The 23,980-nt window shown below is 45.9% G+C and overlaps 1 protein-coding gene across 1 annotated transcript in view; it reads left to right on the top strand.

Annotated features, from left to right (window-relative positions):
* ADAMTS3 (ADAM metallopeptidase with thrombospondin type 1 motif 3) overlaps positions 1-23,980 on the top strand; it is a 127,611-nt gene that overhangs the window by 76,914 nt on the left and 26,717 nt on the right. The window contains exons 5-6 of the mRNA XM_076337703.1: positions 12,238-12,437; positions 23,481-23,564. Of these exons, the coding sequence (XP_076193818.1) occupies positions 12,238-12,437; positions 23,481-23,564 (284 nt within the window). The remainder of the gene's footprint in view (positions 1-12,237; positions 12,438-23,480; positions 23,565-23,980) is intronic.

The following is a 23,980-nucleotide window of genomic DNA, read 5'->3' as shown; positions in this document are numbered from 1 at the left end:
GAGTCAGCATTACCTTGCAAATGCAGGCAGTCTTGCCGTAGGCTGGGAGGTCCTTCTTCCATTTTGGTGGTGTTTCTTCCTCCCAGCTGTCCCCTACACTCTCTTTGCTGCGTTACCACAGCTCTAACAGCAAGTCACTCACCAGATGACCGTCTTTGGTCACATTTGCTGCTTCCTCCTTAGCCCATCTCTGACACCAGTCAAGCACCCTTTAAATAATCCGTACCAACTTGGAAGGAATCTCACAGGCGATTGATGAAGAACAGAAACACTGAGGGAGAGGGTATTTCTCCAAAAATCTTCGTTCCATCTCTGATGTCATATCCCTGATCCTCAAGGGAGACCTTCAAAAAGAGATAAGCCTGGAAAATAGAAGTTCATAATCTTACTAGGTAGAAAAACTCATGCACTCAATGGGATACTGGTACCATGGCACATTTTAACCCCTGCCCTCCAGTCCTCAGTGTCCTCAAGCTCTAAAATGACCTATCACGCCATTTCCGTTAGGAAATGCTCTAGCGTCTTTGTCCTCTGCTAGTGCCTCCTCTGATCCACAGATACCAATTCCATTTCGTGTCACACAACCTAAATGGTAAGTGTCTAATCAAACTCAGAACAGTTGCTTCCAGCTTGTACTTCTCTTGAAGGTTTGTTGCTTCTGTTTCAGAAGAGCAGCTTGCGTGCTTGCAAGGTTGTCGGTATTTTCCAGTTCTGCTAGCTGGCTTTACAAGATGTGACATCTACCAGCAAACCTTGCCTGGCCACGTCCTTAGACTCTCACAGGCACAGCAGCACTTCCATCTGCACATGGTGGACGACATGCAGCAGAAGGAACACCTGATGCATGTTCATGTCTTCAATTTTGCTTTCCCATGCCTTCATTTCTTGGCATTTCCTGGGCAACTTTATTCATATTGAGTTTTTCTTCTTAATGCTTTAACTCCTAAATATCTTCAGTTAATATTTTACACACTACATTTTTTAGTCTGTAAAGCGATGCCTGTGTGTGTTTTGGTTTTCAGTATTTTCAGACTACTTTCATGTTGGTGACAAGCTGGTTTTTTGGCCTTTCCTCAGCCCCTTTGGCTAGCCTCAGGTGAAGGTTACTTTCTGTAAACGTATTTACGCTACCCCTTGGCTCAGTTAGGTTTTGACATGGAAATGAATTCATATTCTTTTTAAGATAGATGTATTTTTTAAAGCTCAAAATGAAATACGTTCTCTGTTTTACCTAAAACTTCACAAACTACAGTGCCTGTTCAAGTGATGGAAGCACCTCCTTCTCTTTAAAATTCTATACGTTTGTTACTGGTACAGCGTAGGTTTGGGTAGGTGAGGATTTGACCTGTCTTCCCCTCTCCGTGATAGATAGCAGCCACGTAATTCCTTTCAGAAGCAGCCCTGGGAAGAGGAGAGTGTTCTGACGGCTCCTGGTCTGGGCTGCGCGGCGGGCTGGGTCTGCACCGGTGAGAAACACTATCCACAACACTTCATTTAGATGAGAACCCAAGGGAAAAAAGTAGGAACAAATGCAGGACTGCGTGCTCAAACACTATTCCCAGTGTCATTTGCTTCAGCGGGAGCTGTATGATTTTCCTTGGGTTTTTATTTCACTTCTGAATTTAATGTGATTTCAGTTTAAAAAGTAGCCAAAAAGCCTGGAGGAATTACACATCTAAAGATCCAGGACTGTATTTGCCGTGGGGCTGCAGTTCTCACATGGGAGGCATGGCTTCTGAACTGGTTTTCTCTGCCCGGTTACGCCAGTGAAAGAAATTGGGCGTTATGAACTCAAGGTTCTGGGTTTTTTGTGAAATCTGCTGATTTTTGTGTGCAGATCTTCAGGTTTACCACAGTGCAAACACCACCGCTGTGGAAAGCTGCACGTACAGCATTTCAAACCTTTTTTTTTTTTTTTTTAATAGAAAAGGTTTGCGTCTTGGTGGCCTGGGTTTTCTTCGCTATCCACTCACTACTGCACATCTCGCTGCCTCTGTCATTCATGCTCATGAAGAAAGAGCCCGGTGCTTTTCTAAGGCTTTTCAACACCTGTCCCTTTTCCACCCACATTTGACGCGGTGCCGAGAGCAGCTCCATAAAGTAGGAAACGCTGAAATCTCACCCACGTTCCTTCTCAGCCGTGAGGATCCCAGCAATCGCTAACGCTTCACGTTGGTTTCAGCAGGACTTTCAAGAGCAAGCTAAATACCTCGCTCCCACGGCAGGCTGTTTTCGACCCTTTTGAAGCCCTGCCTGAACGGTTTGGGTCAGAGCTGGCTGGCTGGGATACCAGTTGCCCATGGGTTTTGTTGGGAAGCAGACAGAGCAGCATAACTGGCGGTGGCACCCAGGTCACTTTCCGATAGCTTGGTTTTCTACTACGCCGTTCAGCCTTTTGCCAATAAATGTATGGTAGTCTTCAGAGAAGAGGAGGAATGACTTGCCGTTTGTTCTGGGTTTTTTGGTTTGTTTTTTATTAATGCTCAGGTGATTGTTCTGTCTCCCTTGAGGGAAATGTTAAATCCGATTCTCTCCTCTGTAACTGCACTATGTTTCTGCAGAAGAAGAACTGGCTTGTTTTGTGTTATCAAAATTGCGTGGATAATACTTATTTGTTGTGAAATATCCCAGAGAGACGCCCTGTAGGGTGCCCGCTGGCTTCTGGAAGCACTTAACAGGTAGAGCCCTTAACATACGGTGAAACATAGAGTGAAACCGTGTATTTTTGTGGCTGACTTGCTTGGTTAGGCTTGCTTCAGATACAAAACTCCTCCTTTTGCTCAGCCCCCAAAACCAACCAAGCGGAAGTTTTGGCAACAGTTAAGCAAAGAGGAACAACGAATTCGCATACACATTCCGTCAAAGACAGTAAGAACATTAAGGAACCGAATCTCAGAGTCAAGGTTGCAAGTCCCAGTGTAGGTGTTCTGCGTGGGAAGGGGAGATTCGGGGCAGTGGCGCCGAAGTAAAGGACGGATTCTTCTCATGCCACAAAGACTGTTGTGGTACTGGTAGAAAGTCATTCTGTTGCTTCTGGAGTAAAAGGCAACTTCATGCAATTCTGCAAGAAAAGATAAGGGAGAATGCTTAACTTTGTGGGATTTTTCTTTTTTTTGTTGTTGTTGGTTTTTTTTGAAGGACCTAATAAATCAAAGCACACAAGTTTCAGCACATCCCAGAACCTAATGAGAACATCCTGTCATAATATTTTCCACTTGACAGCCTGGGTGGTTTCTTTTGCAAGCACTGATCCCTCATAATTAGACAGTACCAGCAGTGCCACAAAAGTTGTGCATATACGTGGTTCCTGGGGAAATAAGTTAGAAGTCCGTTGGAACCGTTGGGAATCAGCGTTTGACCGACATGATTCTTCTTTTCTTCCCTGGCTTTTCAAAAGGCACGCTTCAAAATAAGCCTTAGTAGGCAAAAAATCAGGGGCTTTCACAGGTTTATTGAAGTGCATATATTGACCTTCGTTATAATTAAGCAACCTGCTATGTTTCTCATACTAATTTTTTGGCAAAACCTCCGCAGAAGCCAACAGGTATTCTTGTGTTCCTGCTGAAGTGTGTGGGAGCCAGCTGCCAAAACATCTGACCATCCCCTCCTGGTAGCTTCTTGTTCCACATATAAAGGGCCAGATCTTTAGAAGTCATCAGCATCTTAAATTGTCCTTCAAAGGTAGTTAGTAAAGAAAACGAAACAGTCAACAAAGCGTGTTGTGGAACTGCTAAAAATCCACTGTAATACTTGAAACTCTTCTAAATCTATCAGAGTTCCATGGGTGCATTTAAATGACAGATGAGCTTTCGTATAAAGCAGGTTGCTGAGGACCTTTGGCAGTCTGATCCGCATTGAGCTTAGATAAAATCTGGATAAAATCTCAGTCTTTGGCTTTAGTAGGCTTGAAGCTGCAGAATAACTTTTTCATGACCGCTTTTTTATGTCTTGAGGACAGTCGTGTTTATGAGTGCTATACAGACCCCCGGGAAGAGCGAGACAAGTAATGCGGGAGTATTTGGTAACAACATTGGATAGAGGGAAGACGTCTCAGAAATGTTCGACAAGAGAACAAGAGGCAGCCGTCACAACTCGGAACAGGGGGAATTAGAGTAGATGGTAGGAAAAAATGGTTCGCTGAGAAGGTGGTTCCCTGGACTGGGGCCCAGAGAGGCGCTGGGACCTCAATCCACTGAGAGTTTCGACGCGGCCAGGATGAGTCTCTGGGCAGCCCGCTGTAACTTTGGATTTGGCCCTGCTTTGGGCAGCCTCCGAGGGGACCTTCCAACCCGAGTGCTTCTCTCGGTGAATCTCATTCTAAGAGCAAGGTGAGGAAAGGTCATTTTCAGCTAGTTTCTTCAATGAGCAAGCCCTGTTTCTACCCTTATTCAGTCTTTTCGACCTGTTGGTCAAAGATGCTGACGGCCCTCCCTCAGCTGGAAGCTGTCAGTGGCTGACTTCTCGGGAAAGGGTGTGAGATGTCGTCACCTTGGCTGGCCCCCGACAGTCAGGAATCACAGCCCGGCCAGGCGACCTGCTAAATACCGAAATCAGCCGGATCACCAGTTACCTCTATGCAGTTTATTCCAGATGTGTTTTCTGTGGAGAATTCTGCATTACGAAGAAAAATATCCCCAAAAGCAGAATTCCTTGGGGTACCTTCACTGTTTACTTCACAAAGTTGCTTCGCTTTTTAAATCTCGTGCTTTGCGAAATGAGCAAGGCTGCCTTCGAGGGTTTTACATGTTATCTTCAGGGTGTAACAGAGCCACTGATACCGTCAGCTGCCTTTCCGAAGTGAGCCATTCTTTCCTCCGCACCTTTCTTGCACTTGATTGCAAGAGGAGCTTACAGCTCATTTTTTGTGTGCAGTAATTTCTCTTGTCGCTGTCCTGGATGCAGACGCACAGGAGTTCAATGAAATAAAATGAATAGACTAAGCTCTAGAGCAGCCTGAAAGAGCTGAGCATTAAGACTGGGAAAAAGGGCAGAGAAAAACTTCGTGCGCATGCCTGTCTCCACCCTGGTAACACAGGTTTTGAGAGCTTCAAGAGTCTGTAACTAGGAGAGAAAGCAATCACGGAAACTCATATTCATCCAGTGGTTAACAAGTAGAAAAACGTGCAACGGCTACTTAGTGCAACTTCAGAAGTGACTTTATGAGTTGGCCTAGTTTCCTTTCTTTGAAAATAGCATGATGGAATTTTTTAGTTGCTACAGAATACAGCTGTCCTTGGGGACATTTTCTACATTAACACACTCGTTAAGAAGGGATATACATTGATCTCAATTTGTTCCAGGCTGATTTTTTTCTTCGTTTTCATTTTGAATTAGCGAAGTTGTGGAGCTTCCCTAGGCACCGTTGCCAGCTGTATTTTCAGGAAAAGGCTAAATTAGGCAGTTGCATGCTTCCTTCTCCTAAATTTGTCAGTGGTCATAATCTCTCGCCAAAAAGGAACTCCGGCTTGCGGCTGACTCGGTGAGATCACCCTGCTCCTAGAGAGTCTGAATGCGTGGCCCGCGTACCTGTTGTGCAGCAGGGTCGGTGCAGGGATGCAGCCGTAGCTCTCCCAGCCGAGAGAGAGCGCCTGCATCGGCTCGTGCGGGCAGGCTCGCGTGCTGGCCTCGCAGGCGGTTTCACCGGTGCGCCCCGACACACAGCCGTCCTCCTCCGGCACCGCTGCCGGGTCTTCACCGGGCTCAGAAGAACCTCCCTTGGGTGCTTGCAACCCCCCGGTCTCTCCTCTCTGTCTTCGCTCACGCTTCCTTCCTCTCCTCGGATCTGATCTCTGGTGATCAGTTTTCACGCTTATACTTAGGATCCTTCCCGAAATGCAATTCCTCCTTCTCCGTTGGTTCTTTTTCTCAGGAGACAGTACAACACAATTCCTATTAAGAACACTACTGTTAATAATAGGCACGAAGCCTGTGCCTTACCGCTGTAGGTCACCTTGAGTCAAGACGGCCCTGCCCACTCAGTCTGTTGCTTTCCAGCCTTACAGATGCAGGAGTGAGACTGCGGGAAGGAGGTGAGCCAGGCTTCTCTCCAGACGGCGGTCAGCGTTTGGAAGCGGAGCGTGAGTCACATCTTGCTCTGCCGCTGTTTCGAGACATTTTCCTTTCTGTGCACTAATGAATTTGAACCCCTTGTCTGCTAGCTCAGACATCTGCTGAGATGAGAAAAGTGCCTCCAAAAGAGACACGGGAAAAGGCATAAATCTCTAGGCCACGAGCGCAGCAGCTGTTGTATCGATTCCGCAGGACTAGATGAACGCAGATCTCTTGTCTGTGAGTCTGGTGTCCTGGAGAGGCATCACCTCGCTCCTCGGCGCACGCTGTGACTTGGAGTAAATGAGTACCTTGACAATGGGCAGGTTTATAGTTACACTGCATTAATCTCCCCCTTGTACTCACAGCTGTAAATCTCAGAGCCTGTGTATTCTCTTATTTGCTGAGTTTTCTTCCACTCAAGGGAAGCAGTCAGGGACTAAGCAAGGCGCCGGGCTGTAGCCACCTGATCCTGAAGATAACCCCATTCCTGCCGCTGCAGAGCAATTCCTGCCTTCCCTCGCTTGCTGCGGCTAGCTGCCGTCTGCCAGGGTCTGCAGTGCCAGCTCAAAAGGAGTGACGTGTCGATATGTCACACTCAGCTCAGTTACACTGAGTGAAACGTGTCCGAAGAAAGGGTGCAACCTCCAGGTATACCCTGTTACTCCTTAAGCAAGTAAGCACATAGGAAGAACATATATACATAGATAGATACATATATAAGGAATGCTGCTGCTATCAGCAGCATTGTATCACAAAATTCAGCCCGCGTATTTTACAATATAAAATAAGATTGCAAGAATCTTGCGTGTGAGAAATGCTTAGGGTTCTCTTTAGATATACAGGGGTTTGACTGCTGACAGCATTCATGAAATTAGACTTGGGCAGATCACAACTTTATGTAATAGTAGGAAAAGAACTGTAGTTCCATTCTTTTAAAGTTACACTCTAGGAAAGATACATGCTGTAACCCAGAACATCCTTTTTTTTTTTTGAGATACAGCAAAGCACTTAGGAGGGGTACAGTTATGCCCAATTTTTGACGTAGGTGTTTATGGTAAAAGTTCAGTGTTTCTGAAAAAGGATTTAGAAGGGAGGCATACTTTATTGGTCTGCAAGGGGGTTATGGCTTTTAGAATACGCACGTCTGGGTTCACAGGGAGGCCCTGTAGATATATTTGTGCTTGACAGAAACCTACCGTCTGATTCCAGCAGCGTGGTTCCAAGTCTCTAGAGGTGGCACAAGGCGAGGTTAGCAGCCGTGGCTTTCAACAAAATATGATGACAGAGCATGTGGGGGAGATTTCCTTCTGGTGCGTCTCTGTTCCGTTTCCACTGCTTCATTTGCTACATGCACAAAACTCCTCCTGCCTTTTCTTGGCGGAGGAACCCCAGCTGGACTGGAGGAAGAGGTCATTCTTTGCTCTCCTCATTTTTGCTAGATGATGCATGGTAGACAGGCTCTGATGTGCGCCGTGAAAAAAGAAATCAAAATACACACCTGCACATGTGCATACAGTGCGGTGTGTTTTGTCTTCCTACCCAAATGTTTGCATAACCGTTTCACTTGGTGAGAGAGCATGGTTTTCTGACGGGTGAGATCGTGATGTAAAAGATGCAGGTGACTAGCAAAATAAAAAAGGAAGAGATAATGAACCAGCTAATTCCAGAATGAGATTAGGAAGGATTAGTCTGTCTAGCACAAATCCGCAAACAAACAGACTGGTTTCCTCTGTGCGTACCAGAGAATATTGCCATTCAGCGACAGCCGTCTCTACTGCGTTAAACAGTGCACTCAAAGCTGCCGGGGAGGCTTTGTAGATTGACTTGCAAAGAACCTCTGTCTTCAGATGATCAATTTAAATAATTCACTTCAGTAAGCATTGCTGTGATCTCTTCCCGCTCATAAGAAGGGCGTCGTTTCTCCAACTTTTGCTTGTGTCTGAATTACTTGCTCTGTGCTCTAGAGAAGAGTTTTATAAGGAAAGATTGATTTCTCCATTATCTAATGACAGCAGCTCCAACATGCAGGTAAGGGGGTGTCCAAAGGCACTCCTGTGCCGTTCAGCTAGCAAATCTGTAGGACTGCCTACGTGTAAACTGTTCATCTCAATGCTGAAACCACCCCTGGATTTAAATATTTGCAGGTGATACGCTCCCTGCTAGTGCTGATGCTCAGTAGAGTTATACCGGCTTCAAGCGCCTCAGGCTTTCCGAAGCCCTGGATTAACAGGCAAAGATTATGATGCATTTTTCTTTGAAAGCAAATTTTCTTTATAGTCCATTACACACAAAGCCTGTAACCGTACACAGGGGAAGTCACAGCACGTGTGTTTCTTAACCGTTGCCTAATGACCTCTAGAGATTTAGCTGTGTTTTGTGTCCTGAGTTCCAACAGCGTGTGGCACTACCAATAGGTAACGCCATTTACCAGCGCTGCAGATGTCTGTCTCTGAAAGTCAGCAGGCACGCGCAGATGTGTATGAGCGCACGGTTTGGACTGAGGAAAACAATTTACGTACCTTCTGGTTTTGGCGAGAGGGAGGGTCGAAAGGAAAAGGATGATTGCGATTGTTATTTATTGCAGTACAGAAAGTCTGTGAAAGTCTTGCCGAGCACAGCCGACAGTCTTACTTCTGCATTAACAAAGATTTTGTGCAAGAAGCGTTCAGACTGAACTCTGCCCTTCTGTTACGAGTACCTGAAGTACCTACTGAACGAACTGAATGGAGGATGCTCATGTCTTCACTGGTTGTAGCACTCATACTGCAGTAAATAGCTCTCCACTAAGATTTTTCCATAATGTCTCCTCCTGCTGCAGCATCCATAAATTCTTGAAAGAACTCTGACTTGTAGGGGTTGTGACATTCTGAAAAGCTCACCCTTCCAAAGCTGGGAAGCTCTCGGCACAGAACAGAGGTAGAAGACGGTTTTCACTACAACTTCACTGTAAACGTAAGGATTGGCTTTGTAATTAGTCTCATCTGGAGCAGTGGGACGCATAGACCAGAGGCAAACTTGGACAGCCTTCTGCAGAGCGGATTAGATAAAATATCTAATGTGTTTGTGTGTCTACCTGCCTGGGAGGTTCCGAGTTTCGTGTGTGTGTTTTGTATCTATAAGAATAATAATGCCATCTCCTGAACAGAACACATCTGAGGACCCTTTCTGTGCTGCTCAGAGCTGATCCCCCATCCCTATGCCTCGGCTGAAGCCAGTGAGCACAGAACAAGCTTTTTAGAACTAGCCAAAATTAATGATGATCAATTATGGTAAATAACTTCAGGTTGATTGAGGTATTTGGAACAGACTTTAATGCTATGAAAAGAGCCATTGACTCTGGGAGGTCTTCTAAAATTTCCACCAGTGCCCTAGTACTTAGCTGAATCATGAGCAACGGCACGAAGAAAGAGATTTAATGACTGGGCTATAGGAACGTAGGCATCTTCTCACTTTGCACTGCTGCTCTCATGTGTCACGCTGCTGTCATGTGTCACGCCATCATCCCTTTGCCCTTACATTCTGTTAAGTGCTTGGCAATGGATGCAGACTGCAGCATTTGCAAACAGAGCTATCGTTAGTACCTGCAACCTGGGTTTGATTCCGATTGTTTGACTCTGAAGTCACTTAAGTGCTGGATTATGGAAAACAGACAAACGAGAATAGATAAACCACTCGTATTACCCTGTGGTTTTGGGACAGGGCATAGCAATTTACAGTGGGTGCCTTTAGGGAGAGGACCCCACAGCTCCACTTCCCAGCACGGTATGGGGAAAGGTGACACACAGAATGAGGCTTGCGAAGTAATTACTAGCTGATAAGTAAATCATCCTTAAAGCCGACAGTTGTTTTCTGATGTTAGCGCTTCTGTTAAGGAGTAATGTACTTGCGTAGTGCCAAGAAGAGCAGACAAAAAATTAAAAAACAGTCAGCACCAGGAAAGCTGTAGCTAGAGTGGGTACTGCTTAATATCCTGAGAATCCTGCTACGTTTCATGGAATACACTGTGTGCCAGGCTGAGTGAAATGGTTGGGTTTTTACCACTGAGCCCAGTCAGGGGGAGGTTTGGGGTTTCTGTGGAAAGAAGTATGCAAGTTGCATTTCAGGAGGTGGCAGGCTCAATGCTTGAAAATGTTTCCAGTACTGCTTTTTCCTTTTTTTCAAATCTTGGCCAAAAATGGTCATTACATTTCTTCCTAGAGTGAGGTTATTTTTTCTTGCTTTGTTGGGATTGCACACTTGAAAAATATTCTGTGGGTGCATGCATGGAAAATATTGGCATATTGAGAACAACCTCTGTGTGCAGAAAGCGGCTACATACTAGAGAGGGGTGGAAAAAAAGGAATCCTTTCTGACTCGCTCTGCCTGCTCACATGCACACAAAAAAGAGATTCTCCTCTTCGTTTGAACCGCAAAACCACCTATTTAAGAAGGGAAGTGACGGCCAAACCGAAGGTGCTGCACAGCGCAGATAGTTGGTTCTTTCTGAAGAGATCTCAAGCTATTCCATTCATGCCGCGGGCGTAGCGGTACGATGACATTACTGGTATATTTCCATTGGACACCGCGCTCCGCAGCTTTGCCAGCTGCAGCAATTTTTAGAATTGGAGCTTGTCTATGAATTTCCCACTTGTGTGCTATCACAGGGTTCGCATTCTTGAGGGCGAGAGGACTTGCGGTTGAATTGTGAAGCTGTTTGCAGACCTGGTCTCTCACCCACAGTGGCAGGCTAAGCTTCTGAAAACAACCGGGGACAACCTTGCCATTTGATGTGGGGTTCCGGGAGAGTTATTTATGTGTGGCTGTGAACCGCTGTGATGCTTAGGAGGGAGAGGCTTCCCGGCTAAGTCAGCCGGTAGTTGAATCTGCTCGAGATGAATTACAGCGTGGCCATCCAGCGCATTTTGCAACGTTGGCCCTGGTCCTGCTGTCCTTCCACAAGCAAAACTTACGTCCAGTTTACTGGGAATCTCGCCTGAAAACATGTGAAGGGCCAGTTTGTGTACCTGCAACCTCGGCTTTCATCAGCTCCAGCGTAGAGAAAAAGGGCTTGAAAGCTGTGCCATCATTTGGGGAGGTGCCCCGTTACAGTACGAGTCAGCGCGAGTGGAAGGCAGGACCGTCCTCTCCTTTCTGTCCGTTGGGCGCTGGTTGCTTTTGCTGGGTTCATAGAGCAGGAGGATCCCTGTGTACTTAAGGGCTGTATCGTCCCTTTCTTCTCAATGGAAGAGAGGGGGAATGGGGATGCTCCCTGACTGCCGCAGAGCCAGAGACGCAAGAACAGCCCAGTTCCTAGTGAGGACTGCAATACGTAGCTGGTGGTTTACGCTGTAAGATGTTCCAAACAGGCCTCTCTACTGTTGTTTATTGCTTAGAGCCCGTTGGTGTGCTGGCCTAGATTTAGGAAGAACTAAGTAGCCTACAGCTGTGACTTTTTTTCCTGTCAAAAATCCATGGCGATGTTTTGCTTTACTGTCCTAAGTGGAAGAAATAGCTTTTGAGTCCTTGCAGATACAGGCTATTGAATGCGTCCCCTTAAAAGCCAATTCGGAATGGTTCATCTGAACTCTGCCCCTTGACCCGTGTCTCCAAGGGAGCCTTCTGCTGTTCTGTGATATTCACAGGAGAGGATGTTCCAACACCTACTTTTTAAACAGAGAATTACAAAAATAGTAAGTCAGTCAGAAATTCTAGCTTAGCTGTTCCAGCGATGGGGTATGAGGGGGGAACACACAACACCGCTATTTGAGACCTTTTCAACATGAAGTGGGGCTGACCACATCACTTTTGAGCACTAAAGCCACAAGTTAAGGGTTGTACAGCATCCCCAGTGAATGCCGAGGCATCCCCTGTCAGTGGCACTCTACAACACGTGCCCAATGTGTTGCAAGAAAAGGAGGGGGAAATTCTGGGTTAGGAAGTGAAGTATTTGGCCTAAATCTCTTTAGGGATGAATTTTATGCTTGAAATAAGAACCGTGTGATAAATTATAGAACCATGTGGTTGAATGAATTTTTTCATTGGGTATCTGGTGATTTCCCCTACCCCTGCGCCACTAGAATAATCCCTTCAGAGTTCCTGATTTATTTTATCCAAAGTAGTGGTGACTCTACAGGTGAGGATGCTGTGCAGGAGGATGTTTCTGAAATGGAATTGGAGTAGATGTTGATGTCTTACTGTTTCTTGCAGAGTCTCTTCTTGGCGGCCTCGGAGGGCTGAGTTCCCTGTACAGCGGCGTAGAGCAGCAGCTGAACGAAACCCTGAGGCGACGCAGGCACGCGGGAGGCGACGACTACAACATTGAGGTGCTGCTAGGTGTGGACGACTCTGTCGTCCGATTCCATGGCAAAGAACACGTTCAAAACTACCTCCTCACCCTCATGAACATAGTGAGTATCTCCCGCAGTGCCGCACCGCTTGTTTTGGAACGTGAAAGGCTTTTGTAATCTCTTGCAGGAGTATCTAGGAGACCACGCTTGATACAAATACCATCATTTTGTCTGCTGTTGGACGTGGTTCTCTCTTTTCAAGATGTTCCTTTAATTGATCTTTTTCGCAGCAGTTTTCTAGGGCACGTTGTAGGGTAATTCCACGAACTTGGAAATAGTTGAAAAACAGTGGGGAAAAAATGTAAACTTGATACATTTCTAATAATTCCTAACTTCTCCCGCAACACAGTTCTGAAGGAAACCTGGTTAAAGAATAAACGTGCAGAGCGAAAAAGTGTTCTGGACACCTGACGGCTCTTTGAAAGAAAGCAAACCATCTAGTAATGTCTGTTCCTTAACTCGTGTGGCAATATCCATATTTATATAGAAACTGCAAAGGAACAGAGACTCATAGAACTGCTTTATCATAGTGTGTCTTACGGGGTTAGCAAGTATTTTTTGTCTACATACACGTTTCTGGCTGTAAAATCAATGGCAAGATACTTGTTTAAAGGTACGTTTAAAGGTACAGTCTTGAGCTACCCTCTCAGATTCTATGGAAATGCACATTACAGAAGAGCACCGTGCACACTGTGCATTAAAAGTCATGTACTGCGCCAGCACTGAATGCTAGAATTGCTCAAGCTTACATGTTTTTCCGTTTTTCTATCTTAGAAGAAATCTAAAAAAAAATACATGAAAGGAACGTGAAGGAGATGTGTAATCCCTTGCAATGTGTGGCCTTTTCGTAATGCATGTAAGTGTCAGCCCCATATGGATACATCTTAGAAGCTGTGGGGATCGTAAGGTTTTCCAGGAAAGAAAAACAATATCCTAAGGGCAGATTATAAGAGAATAGGCTTACAATTAATAATGATTTGATGAATGTAGAAATGATTCCTGTATTTTTTACAGTCACCTTTTTATTCCTGGAATAATTTAAAAATTATTCCTTAGGCTTACAAATCATCTTCGTAACATTTCTTTTTCCTGCGTCACATCAGCCGCCGTCATTCCCGACTGAGAGAATTCAATCCTTTCGCTGTTGCAAAGTATCAGAAACACCTTCTCCCCCTCATCCCCGAACCCCGTTTCAGCTCCCCTTAGTACACAGCATTCCACTTCAGGAGGGACAGCCAAGGTGAATAACGCATATGGTGAATTTGGCCTTCAGTCCTTGTTTTACGGTTAGTCCGTATGCTTGCGCTGACAGTTTTTCTGACGCATTTTCTGCTCTTAATGCCTTCCCTTGGCCCAAACTTCATACCATTTTGACGGCAGTGGCGGGCAGCGAGGCTACGTGCGGTGCTACTGCATAAAAAGGTTAATTGAGGCTTTCACTTAGAGCCTGAATTACGTGAGGGGTGGCTGGTGATTGCTGGGGTGACAGGAGCAGCCCCCTTGCACCTAATCAGGCCAGTGGAAAATCTCCTCCCGGTGGGCGAGTGGAAGAGGTGAGAGCAGTGACGCCGTGAAGGGCTGGGAAGGTGGGTAGCAAGACTCAGCGTTACATACAGGACTTCTCGGGACAGCGCCTTTGTGTTAGACCTCACGCGTAACACAGGTGACACAGAAATGACAGAAACGCTGCGTTCAGAATGACGGAGGCGTTACTTCTCTCCCCTGCCCGCAGCCTTTGGCCCAAGCTTTGATCCACGTGGCTTGTATCGTAACATGTCCTGCACCAAACGCTTTTACACAGCTCCCGTTCAGTGCACACGGTGCGACGAGCGCATCAGGCACGTGGCTGCTCGAGTATGGAGACCTGAGGCTGGAAATGTGTTTCAGGCTGAAAACGAGTTGCCGTATCTAGAGAAGGTCTCTTTGCTCCCTTTGCAAGCTCCTCCGTCAGCTAAATAAGCGATTCCTTCACAAGGAACTGTGCTGCCAACAACACAGATCCTACATGTGTGAAAGACTACACTGCTTAGGTACGGAGGAGACCCCTCAAATATCGAGGGGGAAGCACAGGGCCAGGACCGAAGTGTACCCACAGGTATGGTCTCATTGTCATAAGACCCCAGTTACCTGTTAGAAGTTTAAAGCCAGGTCCCTTAAAAAAGAAGAACCTCAGCACCACGCAGCTTTTGCCTGTCACGATCCCATCTCAGTTTTCCAAGTGCACAAACACGCTGAGCATCTTTGAAAATCCGCCCCACCTGTTCTAGCTCCCAGAACGAGGAGCAGCAGTTTAAAAATTTAATCCATAGAATTTGAGAGGAAAAAAAAAACCTCTATATGAATTTAAACCAACTGATATCTTTTCCAGCATAACTCTGTGTAGGATTATAACAATTCTGTATAGAATTATACTGTGCTATAAATCTCGAATAAGAAACTCCAGACATACACACACATTGTAACTGAAAAACAGAATTTAGTCTGCTAGGTTTACAGCCTGGAGCTTTGTTCAGTCTTACGCCTTTCCTACTGTTTCTGTAATCGTGAGCTTGTATGTTTTAGGTCACTGTGGTGTTTCGGCATGCCAGGGGAGTTGCTCTCTAACAATAAGGGAATGGATGCTGTAGAATCTTGGTTTGATGAAGAGGGGCTGTTAAGTTGAGTAATGTCTCTGCGTTTGGTTTTGGAGCCCAAGGCATTTAATCATAACTTCCTCCCCTCCCCTGACACGCACACAGAAAGCCTTTGACCGTGGTGTGTTAGGAAGCTGGGTGTGAAGATCCTTGAGGGGAAACAAGCCACTGACCCTGGGCTGCTCTGTGGATCACCTCTGAGACACGAGTGAATCGACAGCAAGACTTTCATGGCCGTGAATGTACGCCTACTAACTGTGTATCTTTGTTGTTAGCAGAAGCTTCTTTTTTAGGCTTGAGGGAATCAGAAAGCACATGAGCAAGTCTTTGCTTGTTCCTAGAAGGTCATCAGCCACCGGGACTGCAGCTGTTGCAGTCCAAGCCGCTGCTGACACCAGCAGACACGGTTCAGCACAGCTGAATTCGCCTGGCAGACACGAACCTGACTTTCGGTTCAGATTTAAGTTTGGATCTAGCGGTGTGAAGGTCCAAGAACTGAACCTTGCATATCTAAACTTGTATCTTTTGCTCTTCCTAAAAATGGGAGGCTCTAGATGAGAAAGAATTTGTGGTGGATGTTCGGAGCATTCATGGGGATTTTTGCAAGGCCGATGGGAACTCGCTGAGACTTGCCTTCCCAAGCAGGGAAGTTAAGGGCAGTCTTGCCCCATGTAATGCAACATACGCAAGATAGCTCCAGAGTAGCTTCAAAAGAACAAATGTATACGGGCATCGTAAGCAACACTATTTCAGTCAAGTGCAAAAAAGCAGTATTAAATCGCATTCGTTCAACCCTGTGCCAAGACTGGTTATCCTGGGCACAGTGCCATGCTGACACTACTATACTGCTCTTGGTGCCAGAGCTGGCTCGCTGGGAACCAAGCACTGCACGACCTTGCCGTGCCATTGGGAGCTCCAGGCCTGGAGGTTCAGTTTCAGCTAAAGAAATGCCTGAGATTTTTCCCTATGCTTAACATTTGTGCTCACTCTTGGCTTAAGAAACAGGCTGGAAACCCCAGCACCAGCGATGCGTCTGAAACAGCTGTTACGGGTCAGGGCTGGAAGTCAGAAGCCCACATGGGCTCATCTAGTCCAAAGCAATAAAATCTAGTGCGGTCCCTAGCTTTTTAGGTGAAGCTTTACCATTACCTCACAGCATGAACTGCCAAAGTCACTGACAGCCTGCCTTCCAGAAGGGCTGAGGGCTAAAATCACCCATCGGAAAGAATGTCATTCCCCTGGAATTGTTTCGGGTAGCTCGGTGGCGTGTCCATTACTGGGCAGTTTCAGCTGAACTCCTTGAGGTGACAGAATCGACATTTTCCTGATCTTACCCTTACCAGGAGCACATAAGGAGTTGTGGCCTCCATCTCCCGAACCCTGCCACAGCGTTAGCACTGTTCCTAAACCCCAGTGGAGCATCCCTCGCAGAACCTGCAGAAGTACAGCGGGAAAGCAGGTGGAGTGAAGACTGGCAGAGCAGTGGGAAACGGGGTGCAAGTAGGACTAGAAAGCCTGACCCCCCTTCCTCTCCCCCCTCCCCACATTTGTTTCCCCCACCCTGGTTATGCCACAGGGCCAAGGCAGCCCTTCAGTGACTCTCTGGGTCTGCCAGGAGCCGGGTCCTGTCTCTCTCACGTGGTGGTGTGCCACACTGGTGTTGAGGCCACTTCTTGCAAGAGGAGAATTGGTTTTCACCACTGTTTGTTTAACGTTTTATGGGAATGTGGCACTGTCAGTATATCTGGTGCTTCGCAGCTAGCTCTTCTTTTGTGTTGTCTGTCATAACGTGGCTTTCCTCTCCTCCGCGCTACCCACGAGAAACCTCTGACAAAAAGAGAGGATCTTGAAGGCACTGCATTCAGTTTAGAGGAATTTCATTTTTCAGCTAACAAAAGAGAGAACAGTGAAACATTCATAATGATCATTTTCAGCAAGAGGTAGCTAGTACGCTTTCTTAAGTGGATACTTAAAAAAAGCTTGATGTTTTCAGCACGGTGGTGTTAGAGCTGAAATTAAAGGTCTCCTGTATTAGGCACCTGACATTTGTTATTCCCTTGGGTGGTTACTTAAGACAAAGCTTCCCTGGATTAAAGTAACTGAGATAAGAAAGGTATGCGCAGAGGGCATCAGGTTATACTGAGCGATTCTCAGCAGGTTTGGACTTGGCAGTGTTTATATCTTTCAGTTTTCTTTTTCCTGGAGAATAAACCAAAATTAGCCAGTAGAGTGGTACTTCCATGCATCGTTCATTCTCAAATTGCAAGTTGCTTTTGACAGAATTCCTCGTTTGGTGATCACTAGCCACTCAGCGTTGCAGTTTTGTGGGTATCACCTTCTTTCTAAATAACAATTTTAGTTTGTTGTCCACGTGCTGAAGTCAGTGAGAGCTTTATTAGCTTCAATAAGAACAGACAGTGTCAGATATGTCTAAAAATTCTGCCACAGGCCTGCACGCACGCACACACGCTACCTGCAGTTCTTTATCTCTCCATCACTTGCTCTCATTTTTTCATTCACTCTGCCTCTGTCTAGAAGTGCGTAGCGGGGCCTGAACACATTACTTAAGTGAGAGATCTCTTGACTTTTCCTAGTCACTTGCCTGATAGTTATTACCTCAGATAAAGGAGAAAAGTCAGATCAGCGCTGGTTCTTTTCTGTGCAGTTCCACGTGGAAATGAGAGCTAACGCTGGTGACCGACGACAGCGTGCATAAGGTAGAGAGGTCATCTGCAGCGTTTTTCCGTGCAGATCTGCTGCACTGTTCTTGCTGGCAGCATTTCAGAAATGCCAGTCTCCCCTGAGCAGTGAGCTGTGGCTGTGCTAAACTGCACGGGGAATTTGTATTGCTGAAGAACGTGAAATAGGAGTTAACGTAGTTTTGGCAAACGTTGGAAGCAAGTTAACTTTTGAATCCAGAAAGTTTGAGATGAAAAGTTGTTATTTGCATGAGTAACAAAATATTCTTGATACGGTACTTGCAGGGCATCGTTTTCTTTTTACCACATACCTCATGAAACGTCAACAACAAATCTTCGTTAAAGATGATTTCAGAATATTGTCTTTTTAGTTTTAAAACCATTTAACTTAGTAAACGGCAGAGCTGATACACCATCCCAAAACCCTTCCGTCTTTTCTTAAACGTCTGTGGCACCATCTACTGGGAGTAGGTGTCGATACAGAGCCCGTGCAAGCTCAGACACCGCTTCCCTGAGAAGCTGTAGGTCGACTACAGTAAAGATCGTTACCTCTTTTGGGAGGAATGCTTTTGTAACAGTCTAGTCATTCCTGTCAAGATTTTAACAATGGTAGTCTTTTTTATATGACTTTCTAAACAAGATGCAGGTAAAACTGGAAACGGGAAGAAAACACGATGCAAAATAAATGCAGGGGGAGATGACGGACACAGAAGAGTATCGGGCTTTTAAAAATTTTCTTAATAAGAAGGTTGCCAGAAAAGCCCCAGTTCAGCACTGCTCCTGCCAATTCTTCTGCCTCTGCTCAGTGGCTTTCCTGGAGGCTCGTCTGCGTTGCAGAGCCTGGGCACCCGCAAAAGCCCTCACAGCAGGCAGCGGGAGTCTCGCTGCCGACTTGACTGGGCTGTAGGTTGGGTGTTGAGCTGGAAGAGGAGGAGGAGGAGGAGGCAGCTTCTGTTCTCTCACTTGGAACCTTTGAACTGCCATCTGCCAGCCCAGCTTTCTGTGGCAAGCAGGCGTGCTTGAGTAGCACAGTTCAGAAGAAAATCTCTGCTTTACTTCCTCGCATTTCAACATCGCGGTGAGCACGGAGGGATGTTCTTTACGGGCAAATAGCCCGTTCTGTAGGTGGTGACTTTTTCTTACGAGTTTGGGAGTCGTCGTTCCTGCCTCTCGTCCAGCTGGTGGATTACACTGTGGAGCTGAACTGCGGGGCTTCGAGAATGGCCCAGGCCCTCCCTCTTCATCACGAGACTGAAGAGCCTATGGCAGCTCTTTCTCCTTCAAAGCCACCCTTCTTCACAACCCTGATTTTTGATATTTGATTTTGTCAGGCTTATAACTTACCTTGCTGTCTGTCAAGATTACTAGTCAGGGAGCTGTTTCCATAGCGTACAGTCATCACGCACTCACTTCTCCCATGTATCAGTTTACGTCAATTTTCATCTAATATTGCCCTCAGCCCGTGGTAAAGACTAATGGCATGTGAAGGTGTCACCAACTCACTCCTTGCCATTTAATCTAGTGATTTATACCCGTGGATGGTCAGTAGACCAGTAGTCGACTATTTTTTTCAAAGCTGTTTCATTTCCAGTGATGTGAGCGGCAGAGCAGCTGATCGCATTAATCATTAAATTCTGAGTTACTCAACATTCCTTCACTGTAGAATACTAATGAAGAAACTGCACTTTCCCCCGTGCAAGCCAGACACGGAAATGTAAGTAGTTCCATCAAGGCAGGAACAGAAGGCCATTGAGGGTATATGGTCCCCAAAACCCAAGGAGAGTCAAATGACGCATTTGGTGTAAGCGGAGAGGAACTTGCTGTGAACGAGCAGAGGCAGGGAAATGTCAGGGAAGAAACTTCTGTAACCTTCCTCAGTCAGTTCAGTTACTCTTAAATTATTTCTGTTGAAATATCTTGGTAATTTAGGAGAGCGATCAAAGACGCCATAGATTCTAAGAGAAGGAAATGAAGAGCTGGTAATCAAGGTAATACTGTTCTCGTTTTTCATCAAAAAATATCAAAGGAGGTCACTACAGGCAGGACCTGAAACATAGAACAGGAAAGCAAACTCAGTCTGGGTCAGCCAGTAATAAAAAGAGAAGCAAGGGCAGAGCCCAGGTTTCCCGTGTCTCTTGGTGCTTCGACCCAGCGGCAGCCATCCCTCCTAGTCCTCCTGCAGCTGAAAGCCAGGAGGGACCACTTACGCTGGCAGATCCGGGAGCTGGTCTGAGGAGACTGTGATGATGGGTGAGGCTTTGCTGGGCAAATGCTTTACCCCCCGCCAAGTCGTTTGGGACCTCAGCCCTTGGCAGGGCTGCAGATTGCCTTGGATTAGCCTGCAGCCCCTACCTGGGCACCATGGAGGCAGGGTTGGCGGGCGCTGGTGGGCAACCCTGACAGGGAATTGCACGGTACCTGCGCAAAACCAGCCGTGCATCTGCAGCTTGCTGTCTGTCCCGAATTTGAAAGGCCACCTACCAAGAGCTCACACTGCAAGAGGTGCTCAGAGGAACCATCCAACGTTAACTTGGGGATTTATGGTTGACTGTGGGTCAAGAGGCAGCAATTCCTCTGGCCGGTGAGAATCCAGCCACTTTTCCTTCAGGGAGGAGGTCTGGCTAGAGGGTGCCTTCGATTTCGCTGTTGTTGCCTTACGAGTACTTCAGTTTGGGAATGTGGGTTCACCCATGACGTTCATGCTGCGTAAACACGGGTGAGTTTCCACAGAAGCACTGAAGTCCCTTGGTTAGCAGTTACCTCCCCTTTCCAGTGCTCCTCACTGCAGCCTTACGGTTCATGCGCCGGGTGCATTTATTTTGTCTGTTTGAACAATTTTTGATCCATTCAGTAAACAGATACTTCCCCGCTTTGTCTGTGGTGTCTCACAGTTGACACCCCTGTGCCAGTGAGAGGGCCGACGGGCTGCTTCTTGTGCATATTGCTATTGAATTCAGTCTAACCCCTTTTTACTTTTAAATACTACAACACAGGTTATATGGCCAGTTGGCCATCCGTGATATGTTTCACAAGTTCAGATCAGACAAATCAAGCTCCCTGGGTGTGATTTACGTATGCGTTTTGTACCAGTAGCTTGGAATGTAATTTCTTTTGCCATTATAGCCACAGTGTAGGTGCAGTTACAGCAGTCTGAAAGTGCTGCAGTCTACACTGACGTTTTCAGCACTTTTTTTGGATTTGTGTCCTTCCAGCGAGGTTACAGGTTCCCAAAATTCCCTGTGTTTCAGTCACAAGAGTATATACGAACTTGCTCCTCCTGGGAATCCTGTAGTGGAGCCCTCCAAAGCGATGCACAGAGAATGGGTTCAAAACCGGTGTTGCGGAGAAATCTTGAAGAAGATTGGAATCTTTAGGTCAATTCCAGGATCCTTTTTGTCTCTAGGAAAGTCACTCCTGGGAAGCTTGTGGTTTCTTGGCACAAGGGAAATTGTGAACGTTTTTTCTGACACAAACCTTTGTGGGGGCAATGCTGTTGCATAAATGGGGAGAAAATACGAGATGAATAATTGAACTTTGGAATAATTGCTTCACAAGATGGGCAGTCTGAGTTATGTGCTCATTCCTTGAAAAACTGTCCTGCCGACAGGCTGTTCTCAGCTGGTCCTAAAAGGGATTGCATTTTTGAAAACCATGGGCTAAAATCATTGTGCCAGGTCCCACAGTCTGGACAGCGCAGAATGACCTTTTTCCCTGAGGGGAAGGGGGAAGTTCTGTTTAGCCTGACTAAAAAAAAAAAACAAACCTCTAAATCCTGCTCAAATATACCAGCCTCTGAACAGTGGTATTTATTTTTCACCAATTACCCATAATATAGTATTTATTTTGTTTTTAGGGGGATGAGTAACTTCATTGATCATCTGCAGATGTTTTAGCCCCTTAATTTATACTCTGGTGGCAGGACATTTCTCACCTTCCCAGACACAAGGAAGGTCCTCAAGAAGAACAATTTTTGACCCATCTGCATAATTCTGGTTTTTTAACTTCGCTTCCACGAATACTCTTTTTAGTACAAAAGTGACCACATAATTCTAATTTATCTCTAAAAAGTAGGGCAGCAGTATTAGTTGCTTCTAAAAAAAAAAAAAAAAAACCTTCTTCAAAACAAAAACCACCGTGAGGTCTTTCAGTTGTTCAGCGAGCAGTGGAACTGCAGCGTTACCTCTGGATTTCTGCCTCGTGGCTGGGCTCTCCAGTGGGACATAAGCTTCTCTTGTGCTGGGAGAGTTCCCCGAGCTCCCGTATGTGTGTGGGATAAAGGAGATGCAGTTTTGCCTTCCTTGTAGCAGTAATAAGACTGTTATTTCTAATCACCTGCTTATTTTCCCAAAAAGCCTGGATAGTTAATTTCTTTGAGGTCTTTATTGTCTTGCAAGTATTGCTGGAAAGTGGTAAACGGGGCCAAAATTTATTGAGGCGTTAGAACTAACAGAGGGAGTGACTATCTAATCTTTATTTCCTTTGGAAATGGGGCTAAAAACACTTGAATCAGAATTCTGCCTTTAAATGATGTGTAGAGATCTCACCGGAGACCTCTGCAGACCTAATTTGGTGCAAAGCCGTGGACTGTTTTATGAGGACTCCCTGTGGGCTTTCAAGTTTGCTCTTTCCCGTATGCCTTCCGCAGTCCTTGAGGACTAGTTTTGAGGTCTCACGAGGTTGTCGTACGGATGGGTGTTTTCTCAGGCCGGCAGTTGTTTTTAATGTAGTAAGTCGTTCCAGATCGCGTAAACCGTTACGTGCTTTCATGCAGCTGCTGAATTTTTTTAATGGAATGCATTGACTTGCAGAAATCAAGTAGATTTGGAGATATCATTACCCTGTAAGGTATACTACAGCATTTATGTGTCTGGCAATGCTGTTGACTTTAAAACTTTCAGATGAAAATTTCCAAAGCATTTCTGGGATTTGTAAACACTTTGCCCGTTAATTTTAAGATTGATTTAGAATCAAGAGTACTATTCACATCTTTAAAGCTAAACACGTGCCTACGTGTGTGCAGAAATGGAGCCTTGTTGTTCATGTCATTGTCTAAATATTCTGCCTTCCCAGCCTAGACCTTCAGAATGCAAAAATGGCTTTAAGTCAAATCCTCAAGTATTTTCCGAGGACAAACCTATGCTGAAGTTAACGGCACGTTTCCTTGAGCGAGAGCTACTGGCAGCAGAATCTTTTACAAAATGAACAAAAACATGCTCGCTCACTGTCCCCACTAAAATACTCGTCCCATTGATTGAAGTGAGACAAATGGTTGATGAAACAAATAGGAACGGAATCTAGAATTCATCCACAGTTAGAGTGGCCAGATGGCATAGCAGAGGTGGCCACGTGCGATGGATGGTGATGGGTTTATCTGCTTTTAAATCCCTCAGTGAACTTGAACACACTGCTATAACCTTGCTTTCAGGAGTAACCTCCTTTCCCTCGTTATGTTTATCAAATGAGTGAAATTAAGCATTCAGATAAGTATTTGCAGGGTTTGAACTTGAAGTCTTCTTTTTTCCCCTCAATCACCTTTTCTATTGGCCCTGATCCCAAGGCCGTTAAACTTGAGAGGAGTCTTGACATGTGCTTCAGAAAGTTCTGTGTGAGGGGGTATGTGATGACGGGAAGCGTAGTCTACCTTTCTCACTGCATGGAAATTATGTGAGACTCGAGTCCTCTTCTGAGAAGACCGTAGTGGGATAAGCACTTGAAATAGCATCTGTGTGGCCTTGGAAGTCCCCTTTTTAATTCTTCTTTTTTTTCCTCAGGTGAATGAAATTTACCACGATGAATCCCTGGGTGTTCACATAAATGTTGTGCTGGTCCGAATGATCATGTTGGGGTACGCGAAGGTAAGCAAGTCTCTGAACCAGTTCTCTGCCTTCATCTTCTTTGTAATCATAGTCCGTGTGAATCACATGAAGGGCTGTGGAAACAGAAGTCTACTGAACAGCTCGTTCCAGAGAACTGCTTTCCCTGCTTGGCGTGTGCTAGATGTGCTTGTGCCCTCATTCCTGAGGCTGACCATGAGTGTCCCTTCTGTGACACAGGTGCAGGACTGGCTCAGCCCGCTCAGGCTTGCAGCCTGAATTCTTGCCCTTTCGAATCCTCCGGGAATTAAATCGGTTTAGTAGAAGCAGTCGTCTTGGTTGACCGACACAGCTTGCTGGTGCACCCCCTCCAAGCGGTCTGCTAGTGTAACTATCTCTTTTTCTCATTTTGTGTACGCCCCTGTTACTGGGTCACAGCACACTCCTCCACTTTGTAC

Source organism: Aptenodytes patagonicus, chromosome 4 (assembly GCF_965638725.1).
Source record: "Aptenodytes patagonicus chromosome 4, bAptPat1.pri.cur, whole genome shotgun sequence".
NCBI lineage: Eukaryota > Metazoa > Chordata > Aves > Sphenisciformes > Spheniscidae > Aptenodytes > Aptenodytes patagonicus.
Note: the sequence above shows the minus strand (reverse complement) of the source record. Positions and strands in the feature narration are given on the sequence as shown.